Source organism: Pogoniulus pusillus, chromosome 32 (genome assembly GCF_015220805.1).
Source record: "Pogoniulus pusillus isolate bPogPus1 chromosome 32, bPogPus1.pri, whole genome shotgun sequence".
In the NCBI taxonomy this organism is placed as follows: domain Eukaryota; kingdom Metazoa; phylum Chordata; class Aves; order Piciformes; family Lybiidae; genus Pogoniulus; species Pogoniulus pusillus.
The window spans coordinates 12,709,474-12,727,089 of NC_087295.1; the positions used below are offsets into that span (position 1 = coordinate 12,709,474).

The window sequence follows — 17,616 nt, forward strand, 5'->3', positions numbered from 1 at the left end:
TACAAGAGTATTCACCACCACTCTTCTTCATAGCAGTCACTCTTGTTAAATAACTACACAATGGCTGCACCCAGGAATCAAACAGCAGGAGGATAGAGTTGTAATAGGCACCACACAGGTGAAAAATGAGGGACAATCCTTGCCAAGGGGCAGAAGAGGTTCTTCACACATCAGTCCAGAACTGCCATCCGATTCAGTTCATCTACTGTCACAGAACCACAGGCACAGGCAGGTTGGCAAAGCCCCTCAGCATCACCAAGTCCAACCTAGAACCCTGCTCTACAAGAGTCACTTTAAACCTTAAACCACCTTAAGCCCTAAGCACCACATCCAAATGACCCCTAAACACATCCAGGGTGGGTGACTCCACCATTTCCTTGGGCAGCTCATTCCAGTCCCTGACCACTGTCATCATGAAAAACTTTCCTAATGTCCAATCTAATCTTCCCCAGATTCAGCCTGAGCCCATTCCCCCTTCTTCTGTCTTACATTACCTGTGAGAAGAGACCAGCAGCAGCCTCTCCACAATGTCCCTTCAGGTAGCTGTAGACAACAACGAGGTCTCCCCTCAGCTGCCTCTTCCTCACACTAACCATCCCCAGCTCCTTCAGTTGCTTCTCATAAGAGTTATTTTTCAGGCCCTTCCCCAGCTTTGTTGCCCTCCTCTGGACCTGCTCCAGCACCTCCACATCTCTCTTGTATTGCAGTGCCCAAAACACAATAGTCAAGGTGTGGCCTCACCAAAGCCAAGTCCAAGGGGACAATCACCTCTCTGGTCCTGCTGGGCACAGCATTTTTGATCCAAGGCAGGATGCCATTGGCCTTCTTGGCCACCTGGGCACACTGCTGGCTCATATTCAGCTCCTGTCTATGACAACCCCCAGATCCCTTTCTGCTGGGCAGCTCTGAATACTATATACAACTAGACCGTATATGTGTTTTCCATGCTTCCCAGCAGAGACAAAAGCAGAGTCAAACAGAGTCTTCAAACTTCCATAAGCAACAATTACAGCAGAAAATTGCTCTCCCCAGAAAGCATCCCTGGCTTTGCAGGCAAAGCACAAAATCATAGGAAACTTTTGGCTATTCCATTCCTTTTCTGATTTTCAACTCCTGGAAAGTGCCTGTTCAGCTATTTACATTTGTTCAATCAAAACTTAAGTAAGAAAAGTACTTAGAATCATAGAATCAACCAGGTTGGAAGAGACCTCCAAGCTCATCCAGTCCAAAGTAGCACCCAGCCCTATCCAGTCAACCAGACCATGGCACTAAGTGCCTCAGCCAGTCTTTTCTTGAAGGATTCCAAGGATGGTGACTCCACCACCTCCCTGGGCAGCCCATTCCAATGCCAATCACTCTCTCTGACAACAACTTCCTCCTAACATCCAGCCTAGACCTCCCCTGGCACAACTTCACACTGTGTCCCCTTCTTCTGGTGCTGCTTGCCTGGCAGAAGAGCCCAACCCCACCTGGCTACAGCCTCCCTTCAGGTAGTTGTAGACAGCAATGAGCTCTGCCCTGAGCCTCCTCTCCTGCAGGCTGCACACCCCCAGCTCCCTCAGCCTCTTCTTATAGGGTGTGTGTTCCAGGCCCCTCACCAGCTTCCTTGCCCTTCTCTGGACACCTTCCAGCACCTCAACATCTCTCTTGAATTGAGGAGCCCAGAACTGGACACAGCACTCAAGGTGTGGCCTGAGCAGTGCTGAGTACAGAGGCAGAATAACCTCCCTTGTCCTGCTGGCCACACTGTTCCTGATGCAGGCCAGGATACTATTGGCTCTCTTGGCCACCTGGGCACACTGCTGCCTCATCTTCAGCCTACTATCCACCAGTACCCCCAGGTCCCTTTCCTCCTGGCTGCTTTCCAGAGTAATGTATGAATGTAACTCAGGTAGAAACTAGGGAATTAAAATCATTAATACAATTGATTTTATCAAATTCACTCCCTCTTTAAGAGATAATTTTACATGGAGCTTTCTAACAGGTTCAGATTTGGTTATACTAAGAGCTGTTCATCAAAGAAACTTCTTCAATGTGATCAACTTTTAATAACAAAGGACAAAGACACAAAACCCTTCATCTTTTGGTTGTGTTTCTGTCACAAGCACAACGTTTCCACCAGCAGAGATGAGTTCCAGGGAAGCAAACAAAAAAGTAGTCTGAAACTCTAAACCAGGAGATACAAAGAGCCAGAGTGAAATGCTACTGTATACAGAAGCAGAGAAGCAGGAGTTGGGAAGGGAAGGGGGGAGTTGGATGTCTCAGGTGAGGAACCAGTGGGGCTTTAGTGAGCACAGTTTGTGAGATGATGCCATCCCAAAAGGAGAAAGAAGGTCCCCATGGCCAGGAGAACTGGTTTCATGGCTGTGGCAGGCATGCCATAGACACAAGGATCAGGTCCTCCATCCTCTGCCAGGTATCTACTCAACAGAGTAAGGCATGTGTACAGATCTCCTAGGTTAAATGCACGAGATTCCCAGTTTCACCAGAATGACCACACTGCAAGATCGATCCAAAGCAGTAAGGAGCATCAAATTTTCTCCAGACTAAGCAGGATTTGTGTACCCCCTGGAGCCCACAGTCTAGTGGAAAGGTAAAAAAGATGAAACAGACTCCTGAAACACAGACTTCAAAATTGTGCCAGGAAACTCAGCTTGAATAGGTAGATGCTTTACCTTGATGCTGCCTTGATGAGAGTTTGTATCACTCCACAAGCCAGAGAAGGAGTATGTCCTCTTAAAATACTGTATGGGAAGCCATACACAGCCAAGAGCCTGGAAACTCAAAACCATCAGATGCACATCAAGGGGAAGGGAATGCTGTTTTCTCCTCTGTGAGCTTTACTATCCTTACACAGGTATCTCAATCAATGAGCTGCTTTGCCCATGGATTCACTGGTACACAACTTTCGACCTTGAGAATCAGTTTACCACTTAACATAGCCATGAAGGTGAAAGCAATCAGCTCTTGGATATGCCCAAGTCAAACTAGCCCTACTGCCAGAAGCTAAAGAGTGGACAGCCATCCTGATAGAGCCCTTAAGGACTATATGGTCACACAGCTGTGTCAGAAAACAAAGGGTTGTAGCTTCTTTGTTCATGTTTTAGTTCATAGAGCCTACTATATTTTTCCCAACATGGGATCAATTGGAAATATACAGGAGATCTGAGCCAGAAGTGCCATAAATCACAGGCTCACAGGATGTTAGGGGTTGGAAGGGACCCAAGGAGATCATCCAGTCCAACCCTCCCTGCCAGAGCAGGACAATCCTATCTAACACAGATCACAGAGGAACACATCCAGACAGGCCTTGAAAGGCTCCAAAGAAGGAGACCAAACAGCCTCTCTGGGCAGCCTGTGCCAGTGCTCTGGGACCCTTCCAGTCAAGAAGTTCCCCCTTGTGTTGAGGCAGAACCTCTTTTGCTGCAGCTTACACCCATTGCTGCTTGTCCTATCCCAGGCAGCAGTGAGCAGAGCCTGTGCCCCCCCTCCTGGCAGCCTTCAGACACTTATAAACACTTATCAAAGTGCACCCAGAGAGCCAACAGGGGGCCTACAGGAAGGCTGGGGAGGGACTACTGACAAGGTCTTGTAATGACAGGATGAGGAGTAACAGGTTTAAACTGGCAGAGGGGAGATTGAAACTAGATGTTAGGAAAGGGTTCTTCACAGTGAGGGTGGTGAGACACTGGCACAGGTTGCCCAGGGAGGCTGTGGAGCACAGAATCACCCAATGTGATCAAAGATCACATTGGGTGATTCTGTGCTCCACAGCCTCCCTGGAGGTGTTCCAGGCCAGGCTGGATGAGGCTTTGAGTGACCTCTTCTAGTGGGAGGTGTCCCTGCCTATAGCAGAGGGTTGGAACTGGGTGATCTTTGAGGTCCCTTCCAACCTAACCCATTCTATGACTCTATGAACTTCAGATTTACTTCCAATTTCATTGTCTGAAGTTTAGAAATCAGGAGCTCTCATCGACACCAGTGAAGAGAACAAAAAGCTGCATTCAGCAGCATTGGAAATGCTATCAACTTTTCAGCTCTGGGATGCATATTCCAAGTACAGTCAGTTCTCTTGGACAGCCAGCACAAAACTCCCCTAAATAAAGACACAAGGAAATCCCAGATAATGTTACTGCTTTTTTCTCAAGAGAAAATGCCTTCAGACCAGAGCTACAGGAAGGATGGAAGCTGCACACTGAATAATTATTATTGCTGAATGGAATTCAAAGCTCCAGGACTTTGAATCAGGCCACAGATTTGAATTCAAGTTTTCCTCCTCTACCATTATTCTAACTTGTGTTCAATAATAATGTGTTATGAACTAAGCCAGAAAAAGAAAGCTGGCTCAAAAGCATCACAGTTTTCAGACTTCTAAAGAAAAGCCTGGTTCAAATCTTGCTGATTGTCATGCAAGAGGGAGGTGACCTTGGACCTCTCCTGTGACATGTGAATAGTCTCTTAGATTTGCATGGAAAAGGCACCTCCTCTTTCTGCACATGATTTAGTGAATGTCTAAGACTTGAGGCTCAGCTGGTGGAATATGGAGAAGGCAATCACACCTCTGGATGTCCATGACCTTAGTGACCAGAGAGAGCATCATTACAGCCAGTCACTAGTGGTGTTCCCCAAGGATCAGTGCTGGGCCCAGTCCTGTCCAGTATCTTTATTGATGATCTGGACCAGGGTATTGAGTCCAGCATCAGTAAGTTTGCAGATGACACCAAGCTAGGAGCAGCTGTGGAGCTGTTGGATGGTAAGAGAGCGCTGCAGAGGGACCTGGACAGGCTGCATGGGTGGGCAGAGGCCAATGGGATGAGACTGAACAAGGCCAAGTGCAGGGTTCTGCACTTTGTCCACAACCCCAAGCAGCTCTACAGGCTGGGGACTGAGCGGCTGGAAAGCAGCCAGGAGGAAAGGGACCTGGGGGTACTGGTGGATAGTAGGCTGAAGATGAGGCAGCAGTGTGCCCAGGTGGGCAAGAGAGCCAATGGCATCCTGGCCTGGCTCAGGAACAGGGTGGCCAGCAGGACAAGGGAGGTTATTCTGCCCCTGTACTCAGCACTGGTCAGGCCACACCTTGAGTGCTGAGTCCAGTTCTGGGCTCCTCAATTCAAGAGAGATGTTGAGGTGCTGGAAGGTGTCCAGAGAAGGGCAACAGAGCTGGTGAGGGGCCTGGAGCACAGCCCTGTGAGGAGAGGCTGAGAGAGCTGAGGTTGTTTAACCTGGAGAAGAGAAGGCTCAGGGGTGACCTCATTGCTGTCTCCAACTACCTGAAGGGAGGCTGTAGCCAGGAGGGGGGTGGCCTCTTCTCCCAGGCAACCACCAATAGAACAAGGGGACACAGTTTCAAGTTGTGCCAGGGTAGGTCTAGGCTGGATGTTAGGAGGAAGTTGTCGGCAGAGAGAGTGATTGGCATTGGAATGGGCTGCCCAGGGAGGTGGTGGAGGCACTGTCCCTGGAGGTGTTGAAGCAAAGCCTGGCTGGGGCACTTAGTGCCATGGTCTGGTTGACTGGCTAGGGCTGGGGGATAGGTTGGCCTGGATGATCTTGGAGGTCTCTTCCAACCTGGTTGATTCTATGATTCTATGATTTAGTGAATGTCTAAGACTGAGGCTCAGCTGGTGGAATATGGAGAAGGCAATAACACCTCTGGATGTCCATGACCTTAGTGACCAGAGAGAGCATCATTACACTGAAGTCCCAACATTCACTTTGCTGGTTGCAGAGCTGAACTCAGTGCTGGGCAGTGGAAGCAGGAGGAGGATTCATCGCAGTGCAAAGCATTCAGAGCTGTGACCATCAGGGCCAACACTCCCTCACTTTGGTGTGCTCTTCTGGAGACTGGCTAGGGTCAGGCCTGGGCTGGCCATTTAGCCAGTGACAGATGCTCTCTATGAACTGGGGTAGGTATAGGCTGGAAGTTAAGAGGAAGTTCTTCACAGAGAGAGTGATTTGCCATTGGCATGGGCTGCCCAGTGCATGCTGCTTCTGCCTTGCTGCCTCTGCCTCAGTGCTCTGCCTCAGTGCATGCTACTTCTGCCTTGCTGCCTCTGTCTCACTGCTCTTGGACAACTTGTTCTGCTCTGCCTCGTGCTTCAGACCAGCTTAGTCCTGATGTTTTGGGCTTGAACTACCTAGAAATTTAAGTGCCAACTTTCCCAGAAGAAGGCATTAAGTGCCTCAGGATGCAGCAAGAAGTGCCACTGACATAGTACTCTCTGCACATTTGCAAGAGATCCTGCCTGCACCTCTGCAAACCTCTGTGCCAAGAGGAACCAGGATCAGGTCAGAGATCCTCTGCCTCTTTCCTAGCACCCTGGGAAGCTCTAAAAGCCTCTCAACAGCCAAGCAGTTCCAACACTGCCACAAAGGAGTCAGAGACTATCTTGAAATTTCTACTCCACTGCAGTGGGTAGCACAGACTTGCCCTAGGGCTCTGGGCTGCCTTTTATTTGTAAGTGGGGCAAAGCCATTGTATGGCTAAACTCTTCCAATGCTCTCATCCTCCTAAATGAATTAACCATAAGCATCCTTGGGAAGCCTTTCCTGATCTAATTGGAACCCAAATGTACCTAAGTTGTATATAGTTGTAGGCAGGGCCTTCTGGAAATAAAATTAACCACAGATTTTATAATCTCTGCCTGGTTAATTGCCCCAACTAAATCACTGCCCTGGAGAAGCAATGTGCACACTGGAGTCCCAGTATACAATAGTGTAAAACTGTGTGGTAATGATTATATCTCTCTTCTGAGTGCTTTATTAAATGTTCCTACTCTGCTGGATGATGTACCAGAGTCAGACCATGTCAGTCAGCTGGGGGAATTAAGTACCCCCAGTTGCAGAGGGACAGGGATCTGCTGGAGAGGGTCCAGCAGAGGGCTAGGAGGATGATGAGGGGACTGGAGGGCATGGCTGATGAGGAGAGGCTGAGGGACCTGGGGCTGCTTAGTCTGGAGAAGAGAAGACTGAGAGGGGCTTGGATCAATGTTTATAAGTATCTGAGGGCTGCCAGGAGTGGGGGACAGGCTCTGCTCACTGCTGCCTGGGATAGGACAAGCAGCAATGGGTGTTAAGCTGCAGCAAAAGAGGTTCTGCCAAAACACAAGGGGGAACTTCTTGACTGGAAGGGTCCCAGAGCACTGGCACAGGCTGCCCGGAGAGGCTGTGGAGTCTCCTTCTCTGGAGCCTTTCAAGGCCTGTCTGGATGTGTTCCTCTGTGATCTGTGTTAGATAGGATTGTCCTGCTCTGGCAAGGGGGGTGGACTGGATGATCTCCTTGGGTCCCTTCCAACCCCTAACATCCTATGATCCTATGAATTTAGGATTGTAATGTCTATGTCAGATGAAAACAGAATCTGCACAAGAGGAAACACAGAAACAGAGCTGCCTCTGGTCTTGGAAGGTTCCCATGGCAGTATGAGCTGGCAGTCTGTAGGAAAGATGCAGTCTGTGTGCCTAAGGTGAGCTCTGAGTCCAGTGCCTAGTCCAGCCCCTATGGTGGGGCTGAAAAGACAAAGCCTTACACATGCTTGAAGGCGTTGAGATTCCTCCTATCAGCAGCAGTGCCATCCTTCCACCATGCTCACTGCTTGAGCTACACAACTTGACTTGTGCTGTTCAGAAAAGATGGGAAAACATGACATCATGTCCCCTCTTTCTCAGTACATGGATAAAACAGAACAGACAATCTCCCCTTGTTCTACAGATCCCTTCTGGGGGATCTGCTCTTCTACTGCACCATAGTGCCTGTTTTCATCTGCAAAGCTCTGCCTGTGCTTTGGCCAGGGCTGAAGAAGGGGCACCTCCTCCTTTCATTGGAAGGGATGGAGTGGCAGGGGTAGCTAGCCAGAGTTCAGTCCTCTGGCAGAGAGCTCGCTATTGGTTTTGTTACTTCTGTGTACAAAGAGACTTCAATTAGTTGTATATGGCCTGAGACAAGAAAGCCTTTATAAGCTTGAAAATGGCCTACAAATAGTGCTTCTGTTCCTTCCCTGATGCGTGGGACTCTCCTGTGGGACATAAACTGGCTATTGTGTTACTCAGACAGCTGTATCTGGGCTCTATCTGGAGCCTGCCTTTTCACAGGCTACTTACAAAAGCAGCTAATTTATAGACTGCTCAAGTTTGCCTTAAGAAACAAGGTGTCTTTCAAATCAGAATGAACTCCCTGGGTGCAATATTGCCTGCAAGCTATTCAAAGGGAGGAAAAGAGCAATGAAATCATGGCAGCAAGGGATCACTGGAGCAGCAGCACTCACACAAAAGGGCTGCATGCCTGACCACAGGCAGAGCCAGCTGAAACTTGCTCTGGTCTGAGAAAGAGCAGGACTCTGGAAAGGAATCCTGCTCATCCCAGCTGGTGCAGGCAGGGCATTTTAAAGAAATGAGTGTGGAGAAAGAAGAGGTAGAGCATCACTAAGGAAAGGGAGACAGATACAGAACACCACTGGCCTTGACTTTCCTAACAAAGGAGTTTCATGGAGAAAGAAAATGACTATTTCTAGGGCTAAGACAGCATCACTCTATGTAGGGGTTTGCCTGGCTTCAGGGAAGACAGTGTCCTTCACTTCAGCAAATAGTTTCAGCATCAGACCTGTTCAATATGAAAGGCAGACAGTTTGCAAGGAGAAGAATGTACCAAAGAGGAGAGAAATTTGTCATAATCTTTGTATAAAGAGTGGATGTCACTGCAGCTCTGCAATGTACAATCATAGAATGGTTTGGGTTGGAAGGGACCTCAGGGATCATCCAGATCCACACCCTGCCATAGGCAGGGACACCTCCCACTACAACAGGTCACTCAAGGCCTCATCCAACCTGGCCTTGAACACCTCCAGGCAGGGAGCAGCCACAACCTGCCTGCGCAACCTGTGCCAGTGTCTCACCACCCTCACTGCAAACAACCCTTTCCTAACATCTAGTTTCAATCTCACTTCTGCCATTTTAAATCCATTACCCCTTGTCCTGTCAATAGTCCCTCCCCAGTCTTCCTGTGGATCCCCTTCAGATACTGCAAGGCCACTCCAAGGTCTCCTCAAAGTCTTCCCTTCTCCATGCTGCAGAGCCCAAAGTCTTGTAGCCTGTCCTCATAGCAGAGCTGCTGCAGCCCTCTGAGCATCTTGGTGGCCTCCTCTGCACTGACTCCATCAGTTCCATGTCCTTCTTGTGTTGGGGGTTCCAGAACTGCACACAGGACTGCAGATGGGGTCTGAGGAGAGCAGAGCCAAGGGGCAGAATCCCCTCCCTTGCCCTGCTGCCCACACTGCTCTTGCTGCAGCCCAGCACAGGGTTGGCTTCCAACCACTTTTCCACATTCATGCCTTTAGTAACTCCACCACAGCAAACAAAACCCTTCCACATTTTTTTTTTTTGCTTAAGGATATCCTTGACTTCAGCACAGCAACTGCCAAGCTCTACTGCCAGCTTCACTGCCCCAGAAAATGGCAACATGGATATCACCTCTTTTCCCTCAGGTGGAGACAAAATACAAGTGGGAGGTTATTCTTCCCCTGTACTCAATGCTGCTCAGGCCACACCTTGAGTGCTGTGTCCTGTTCTGGGCTCCTCAATTCAAGAGAGATGTTGAGGTGCTGGAAGGTGTCCAGAGAAGGGCAACAAAGCTGGTGAGGGGCCTGGAGGACAAACCCTATGAGGAGAGGCTGAGGGAACTGGGGGTGTGCAGCCTGCAGAAGAGGAGGCTCAGGGCAGACCTCATTGCTGTCTACAACTCCCTGAAGTGAGGTTGTAGCCAGGTGGGGTTGGTCTCTTCTGCCAGGCAAGCAGCAACAGAACAAGGGGACACAGCTTCAAGTTCTACCAAGGGAAGTATAGGCTGGAAGTTGTTGTCAGAGAGAGTGACTGGCATTGGAATGGGCTGCCCAGTGAGGTGGTGGAGTCACTGTCACTGAAGGTGTTCAAGAAAAGCCTGGCTGAGGCACTTAGTGCCATGGTCTGGTTGATTGGCTAGGGCTGGGTGCTAGGTTGGCCTGGCTGAGCTTGGAGGTCTCTTCCAACCTGGCTGATTCTATGATTCTATGAAAATGTACTGGAAGTCACAGGAACAGAGACTCGAACAAGGCTTGAGCACAGCTACTGCCAGCTCTACTGCCAGCTTCACCTCCCCAGACAATGGCAACATGGGTATCTCCTCTCTCCCCTTAGATGGAGACAAAATGCACTAGAAACCACAAGGAACTCAGGTCTCCTGACAGCACTATTTTGGTATTGTCAAGTATCAGCAGAGAGTCCATGCAACATTGAAAACATACAAACTGAGAGCAAACAAGAGCAAGACAGCCTCAAACACTGAACTGCATTTCCTTTTATTGCCACAACACACTTGCCTAGTTTCTGCACACTGAGTTTGGGCAATGACTATGAGCATGGGTCTCCTTGTCAGCAATGAACAGGGTTAAACAGTTCTTTGTTGTTTACCACTTTTACCACTGCTTTACCACAGTTGTTTACCACTAAACTAGCACCACTACATTCTACTGCTCCAACCTGCACACATCTAGATTAACCAGACACATCTCCTGTCTACAAAAGAGTAACCAGTGCTGTGTTAGCTGCCTTCACAAAAGAGTTCTGTGTCAGATTCTGTAAGAGGTAAGGGTATCTTACCAGGACTGGTTCTGTACAGCTCAGATGGGCTGCTGACCTTTTGGCTGGAGGGAATCCGCTGGTGGTAGAGGGGAGGTGATTTCACTGGAAGAGAATGAAAAGTCAACTTCTCCTTCAGTAAAAGCTAAAGTGTGGACAGTGCTGTTAAAACAAACAAATAAACACAGAGAGACATTTCCTCACCATAGGATGTCTCTGGTGACAGGGGGAAAGCTGGTGTGGATAGGGCAGTTTCATTTCCATTTTTGGCAGGAGAGAAGACTTCCCCATCTATTTCATCTTGGTAACGTGCAGCAGCCATCTAGGAAGGGCACAAAAACCAAAACCATAGAATCACAGAATGCTTTAGGTTGAAAGTGACCTCAAAGATCAGCCAGTTCCAACCCTCCCCCACAGGCAGGGACACCTCCCGCTAGAACAGGTTACTCAAGGCCTCGTCCATCCTGTCCTTGAACAATGACAGTGTGAAAATCCCTACTGAAGCCTACAATACAGAAGAGCATTTTTCATCAGATGACAGAATGGTTTCTATCATCTGACCAGGGGAGAGATCTTGGAACACATGCAGACAGAGAGAACAAGAGCAGAACGTCCATAAACACTCAACTGCATCTCTGAGATAACTACAGTCCTTTGTGTTTCTTATTGCCACTATGCAACTGCCCAGTTGCTTTCTGTGCTCCTTGGGTACTGAACAGGAACTTGCTGCTCCTGTTGGCCATTGCTCCAAGAAATATGCCTTGGGATGGTGTTCAATAGCTCCAAGTGCAGGGTGCTGCACTTTGGCCACAGCAACCCCATGGAGAGATACAGGCTGGGGTCGGAGTGGCTGGAAAGCAGCCAGACAGAGAGGGATCTGGGGGTGCTGATTGATACCCACCTGAACATGAGCCAGCAGTGTGCCCAGGTGGCCAAGAGAGCCAGTGGCATCCTGGCCTGCATCAGGAATGGTGTGGCCAGCAGGAGCAGGGAGGTCATTCTGCCCCTGTACTCTGCACTGCTTAGACCACACCTTGAGTGCTGTGTTCAGTTCTGGGCCCCCCAGTTTAGGAGGGACATTGAGATGCTTGAGCGTGTCCAGAGAAGGGCGAGGAGGCTGGGGAGAGGCCTTGAGCACAGCCCTACGAGGAGAGGCTGAGGGAGCTGGGATTGGTTAGCCTGGAGAAGAGGAGGCTCAGGGGAGACCTTATTGCTGTCTGCAACTACCTGAGGGGTGGTTGTGGCCAGCACCAGAACAAGAGGACACAGCCTCAAGCTATGCCAGGGGAAATTTAGGCTGGAGGTGAGGAGAAAGTTCTTCCCTGAGAGAGTCATTGGACACTGGAATGGGCTGCCCGGGGAGGTGGTGGAGTCGCCGTCCCTGGAGCTGTTCAAGGCAGGACTGGACGTGGCACTTGGTGCCATGGTCTAGCCTTGGGCACTGTGGTAAAGGGTTGGACTTGATGATCTGTGAGGTCTCTTCCAACCTTGGTGATACTGGGATACTGTGATACTGTGAAAAATCCTTCATCCTTTACCTCCTTGGTCTTCCTCACAAGGATTGGTGATCCTGGATTTACAGCCTGGTCTGCAGCAGGAGACTTCATCCATCCAAGCTTGTTATACAATGGCTGCCCAGGGACATCATTGTCATACTGCCCAACACTTAACTTTCTCATCCTCCCCTCTGTGGCACCATCATCTTGCACACCTGGTGCTAAAAATAAAGAGATAAACTGATTAATAAACTTTTTTTTTCCCCACCCAATTAGAGCAAACTTCACAGTTCTGCCTTCAGTGATTATGTTCAAGAATTATTGCTGTCTACAACTACCTGAGGGGTGGTTGTGGCCAGGAAGAGGTTGCTCTCTTCTCTCAGGTGGCCAGCACCAGAACGAGAGGACACAGCCTCAAGCTACACCAGGGGGAGGAGAAAGTTCTTCCCTGAGAGAGTCATTGGACACTGGAATGGGCTGCCCGGGGAGGTGGTGGAGTCGCCGTCCCTGGAGCTGTTCAAGGCAGGACTGGACGTGGCACTTGGTGCCATGGTCTGGCCTTGAGCTCTGTGGTAAAGGGTTGGACTTGATGATCTGTGAGGTCTCTTCCAACCTTGGTGATACTGGGATACTGGGATACTGGGATACTGTGATACTGGGATACTGTGACTGCCAGTGCCACCAGTAGAGCTCGCCAGCAGGGGGCGCTGCCGGCGGCCAAATAGGGACCCTCCATCCCTGACACACAGCAGCTGGCAGCTGCAAAACCACTGCTGCTTTCCAGGGCTGCATTCCCCTCCGGCGCCAAACTGCTCCTTAGCTAACACAGACCCTGACCCTAATCAACCCAGCTCACTGTGTAGCTTGTGTGACACGCATGGCAATCACACTTCATCACTAAAACGAGGTACTGGATACATGCACTCTGAGGAGTGGAGCACAAGAGCCAGCAGAACAGTCCAGGATACTCAAGGGCATAAAGCAGTATTTGCTTCCAAAGTCACTATGAAGAGGGTCATTAGGTACAGCTTTGTGATCAGCAGTGTTTTAGACTGAGACATCCAGTCCCACCAACAGACTGCTCCTGTAGCCATCCCTTTTCTCCAGCCTCTCCTAAGAGCAAGCTGACAGTGAGCATCTCACAGCAGCCCTCACTGTGTACACAGGGCAGTGCAGAAATAGCAGCATGCACAGCAGACACTCCCCTGAGAGCTGGAGCTGTCTATACATGCAAACAGATCAGAGAATGGGTTAGGTTCGAAGGGACCTCAAGGATCATCCAGATCCACCCCCTGCCTAGGCAGGGACACCTCCCACTAGAACAGGTTGCTCAAGGCCTCATCCAACCTGGCCTGGAACACCTCCAGGCAGGGAGCAGCCACAACCTTCCTGGGCAACCTGTGCCAGTGTCTCACCACCCTCACTGCAAAGAACCCTTTCCTAACATCTAGTCTGAATCTCCCCTCTGCCAGTTTAAATCCATTGCTCCTCATCCTGTCATTACAAGACCTTGTCAGTAGTCCCTCCCCAGCCTTCCTGTGGATCCCCTTCAGATACTGGAAGGCCACTCCAAGGTCTCCTCAAAGCCTTCTCCTCTCCAGGCTGCAGAGCCCAAAGTCTTATAGCCTGTCCTCATAGCAGAGCTGCTGCAGCCCTCTGAGCATCTTGGTGGCCTCCTCTGGCCTGGCTCCAACACTTCCATGTCCTTCTTGTGCTGGGGGCTCCAAAACTGCACACAGGACTGCAGATGGGGTCTGAGGAGAGCAGAGCCAAGGGGCAGAATCCCCTCCCTTGCCCTGCTGCCCACACTGCTCTTGCTGCAGCCAGCACAGGGTTGTGTCTGGGCTGCAGGTGCACACTCTGAGAATGAGCTCTTTCTCTTAAAAGGGCCAAGGATTTCCAAAAGAACTTATGTTCATTGTTTGGTGCCATTTAAACTCTTACTGTGACTTCTAACTCGAAGCATGTGTTGATTAAGCACACCTCCTACACATTTTGATCATGGCATGTAGGACATGTGTTTATATTCAGGTCCTGAGAGGGGCAAAAAAGCTGAGGAAGGGTCTGGAATGTGGGTGTTATGAGGAGCAGCTGAGGGAGCTGGGGATGTTTAGCCTGGAGACGAGGAGGCTGAGGGAAGACATCACTGCTCTCTACAACTTCCTAAAAGGAGGTTGGAGCCAGGTTGAGGTTGGTCTCTCTTCCCAGTAGCAACCTAGGATGAGAAGAAATGGCCTCCAGTTGCACCAGGGGAAGTGTAATTTGGACATCAGAAGAAACTTCTTTGCTGAAAGGGTTTTCAACCACTGGCACAGGCTGCCCAGGGAGGTGGTTGAATCCCCATGCCTGGAGGTGTTTCAAGGAGACAGAAGTGTGGTGCTGAGGGACGTGTTTTAGACCGGCCTGGGCAGATTCAGATTTAGATAATGGTTGGATTTGAGGACCCTGAGGTATGTTTCTGATTCTATGACTCTGTGGAACCATGCCAGCAGTGGTCCAAAACGTGGCCATCATCTAAAGCAGCAGGGGAGGGGTAGGGGGAAGGTGAAGGGGCAGTTGGGAGCCTCTCCTGGGGACTCAGGTTTCTGGGAGGGCTGTTGTGTGTCTGCATTACCTTTTGCCTTGTGTATTATGAGAGGACACAGCCTCAGGCTGTGCCAGGGGAAATTTAGGCTGGAGGTGAGGAGAAAGTTCTTCCCTGAGAGAGTCATTGGACACTGGAATGGGCTGCCCGGGGAGGTGGTGGAGTCGCCGTCCCTGGAGCTGTTCAAGGCAGGACTGGACGTGGCACTTGGTGCCATGGTCTGGCCTTGAGCTCTGTGGTAAAGGGTTGGACTTGATGATCTGTGAGGTCTCTTCCAACCCTGATAATACTGTGATACTGTGATACTGTAACTACCTGCTTGTATATTGAGCTAAGCTGTAAATAATAAGCTTAATTCAATTTCCAGAGCTGCTGAGTCTAGTCTGGGTGATTTCCAAAGTTGGGGAACACCCAAACAGTCACAGGTACATAGACTGGGTTTGGTTGGAAGGACCTATAAAGATCATCCAGTTACAGTCTCTTCCAACCTGGTTGATTCTATGATTCTATGTCCTTAGCATCCACACACTTGTGAAACTGATGGTTGCTGCACTGTCAGTCTAGCTGTCAGAAAGCTGCAAACAGGTAGCTCAGGAAAAGAGCATTTGCCTGGAATAGCCTGGAAGTGCTTTATGTAGAGCAAAGTCCCAGCAGTTTTAGATGACAGAGGGAAGAAGTTGCAATAAAGCTTAGAGCAAACAGCTTGGATCTAAGAGATGAAAATTAAGTAAGCCAGCAAAAAAAATTACTTTTACTTAGCCATTGGTTTTGCAAATGCACTTCAGAGTTGCAACAGATGTTTAGAGTTATTAATTTAAAAGGCATTTTTTTTCCCAGGGTGAAGTGTCAGGAGCCAAAACTTCCTTAAAGTCACATCATTCATTTCTTGTTCTTGTAGTTGAGCTTCAAGCTTTGGCAGAGCTTCATAAATACCCCAGGAGCACATATTTATTTCTCTGACAGCATTTTGTATCATCTCATCTCTCTCTTTTCCCTGGTGACCTCCAGAAATCATTTTATTTTCCCCCAAAGAACAAATAATAACATTCCAACAGATTAGCATCAGAACAGCATCAGGCATTTCACTTGTCAGAGGATTGTCACCATGACAATGCTCCAGCTGACAGAAGCATGGCCAGTCATTAAAGGTTAATCTTTGTTTGGTTTCTTTAGCTGTTTGGCTTTCCTGGAGGACTATTAGAGAGAAAATGACACTAGGCTGAAAATCTCATCTGCAGAGGCAAGCCAGTAACAGGGCTCTATCTGCTGTATCAGCAGTTGTCCCTGCTAAACCTCAAAACCTATTAACTCTTCATGTCTTGTACAGGTCTGTATTTACTAAGTGCATGATGCAGATGACACCAAGTTGAGTGGTAGTGTTGATCTGCTTGAAGGGAAGAAGGCTCTGCACAGGCTGAGGCCAGTGGGATGAGGTTTAACCAGACCAAGTGGCAGGTCACAGTATCCCAGTATCACCAAGGTTGGAATCATAGAATCATAGAATCAACCAGGTTGGAAGAGACCTCCAAGCTCATCCAGCCCAACCTAGCACTGTTCAAGGCAGGACTGGACGTGGCACTTGGTGCCATGGTCTAGCCTTGAGCTCTGTGGTAAAGGGTTGGACTTGATGATCTGTGAGGTCTCTTGCAATCCTAATAATACTGTGATAATCAACCAGACCATGGCACTGAGTGCCCCAGCCAGGCTTTGCTTCAACACCTCCAGGCACAGTGACTCCACCACCTCCCTGGGCAGCCCATTCCAATGCCAATCACTCTCTCTGACAACAACTTCCTCCTAACATCCAGCCTAGACCTGCCCTGGCACAACTTGAGGAAGAGACCTCACAGATCATCAAGTCCAACCCTTTACCACAGAGCTCAGGGCTGGACCATGGCACCAAGTGCCACGTCCAATCCTGCCTTCAACAGCTCCAGGTCCTCCACCAGGGTCACAGCAAGCCCATGAATACTCCAGGCCTAGGGCAGAATGGCTGGCAACTGCCCAGGAAAAAAAGACCTGGGAGTGTGGATTGACAGCCAACTGAACAGGAGGCAGAAGTAGCTCAGGTGGCCACAAAGGCCACCTGAGCTCTAAAACATGTCCCAGGCTGGCACAGAACCATAGAATCAAGCAGGTTGGAAGAGACCTCCAAGATCATCCAGTCCAACCTAGCACCCAGCCCTAGCCAGTCAACCAGACCATGGCACTAAGTGCCTCATCCAGGCTTCTCTTGAACACCTCCAGGGATGGTGCCTCCACCACCTCCCTGGGCAGCCCATTCCAATGCCAATCACTCTCTCTGACAACAACTTCCTCCTAACATCCAGCCCAGACCTCCCATGGCACAACTTGAGACTGTGTCCCCTTCTTCAAGCGAGTTTCACAGCTTCAACCTGTGTGAAAAGTTAATCTGACCTAAAAGAGACTCAACCAGTTCAACCCACAGATTGATGTAACTCAGGGCTCCCTTGGGAAAGCTGAAAACCCCACAAGAGCATTTTTCAGTGCTCCTTTCACAGACCTCAGTAGAGTAGGGAAGGCAGAAATAAGGCACTGGGGAGAATTACATGAGCATTGCAGAAATTCCAGATGCCACTGCCTATGCAGCACTCGAAAGGGACCTGTGTGACTCTGACTACCCATTGCTGTGGACCATGGGGATTCAATCCAACAGGAGGCTTAACAACTCCTCCAGGAAACACAAAACAGTCTCTACATCAGCTTCTAACAGAGGAGCCTTCAGGGACAGACCCATGTACTAAAAAATCTTACCACAACACTACCCTAATCTAAAGTGATTCTTTTTTATCTCTGCTACAAAGCAGAAGCTTTCTGCAGAAGGTATTTATTTAGTCAACCTTTCAAGGCAGTCCTTATGCTTCACAGGCTCACAGGATGTTAGGGGTTGGAAGGGACCCAAGGAGATCATCC

General features: G+C 49.4%; 1 protein-coding gene across 6 annotated transcripts in view; it reads right to left on the minus strand.

Annotated features, from left to right (window-relative positions):
• Positions 1–17,616, minus strand: part of TNS3 (tensin 3) — a 269,285-nt gene that overhangs the window by 48,778 nt on the left and 202,891 nt on the right. For all 6 annotated transcript variants that reach the window (XM_064169929.1, XM_064169928.1, XM_064169927.1 and 3 more), the window contains 3 exons: positions 12,141–12,319; positions 10,807–10,924; positions 10,624–10,707 (listed from right to left, as the gene is read on the minus strand). In XM_064169929.1, the coding sequence (XP_064025999.1) occupies positions 10,624–10,707; positions 10,807–10,924; positions 12,141–12,319 (381 nt within the window). The remainder of the gene's footprint in view (positions 1–10,623; positions 10,708–10,806; positions 10,925–12,140; positions 12,320–17,616) is intronic.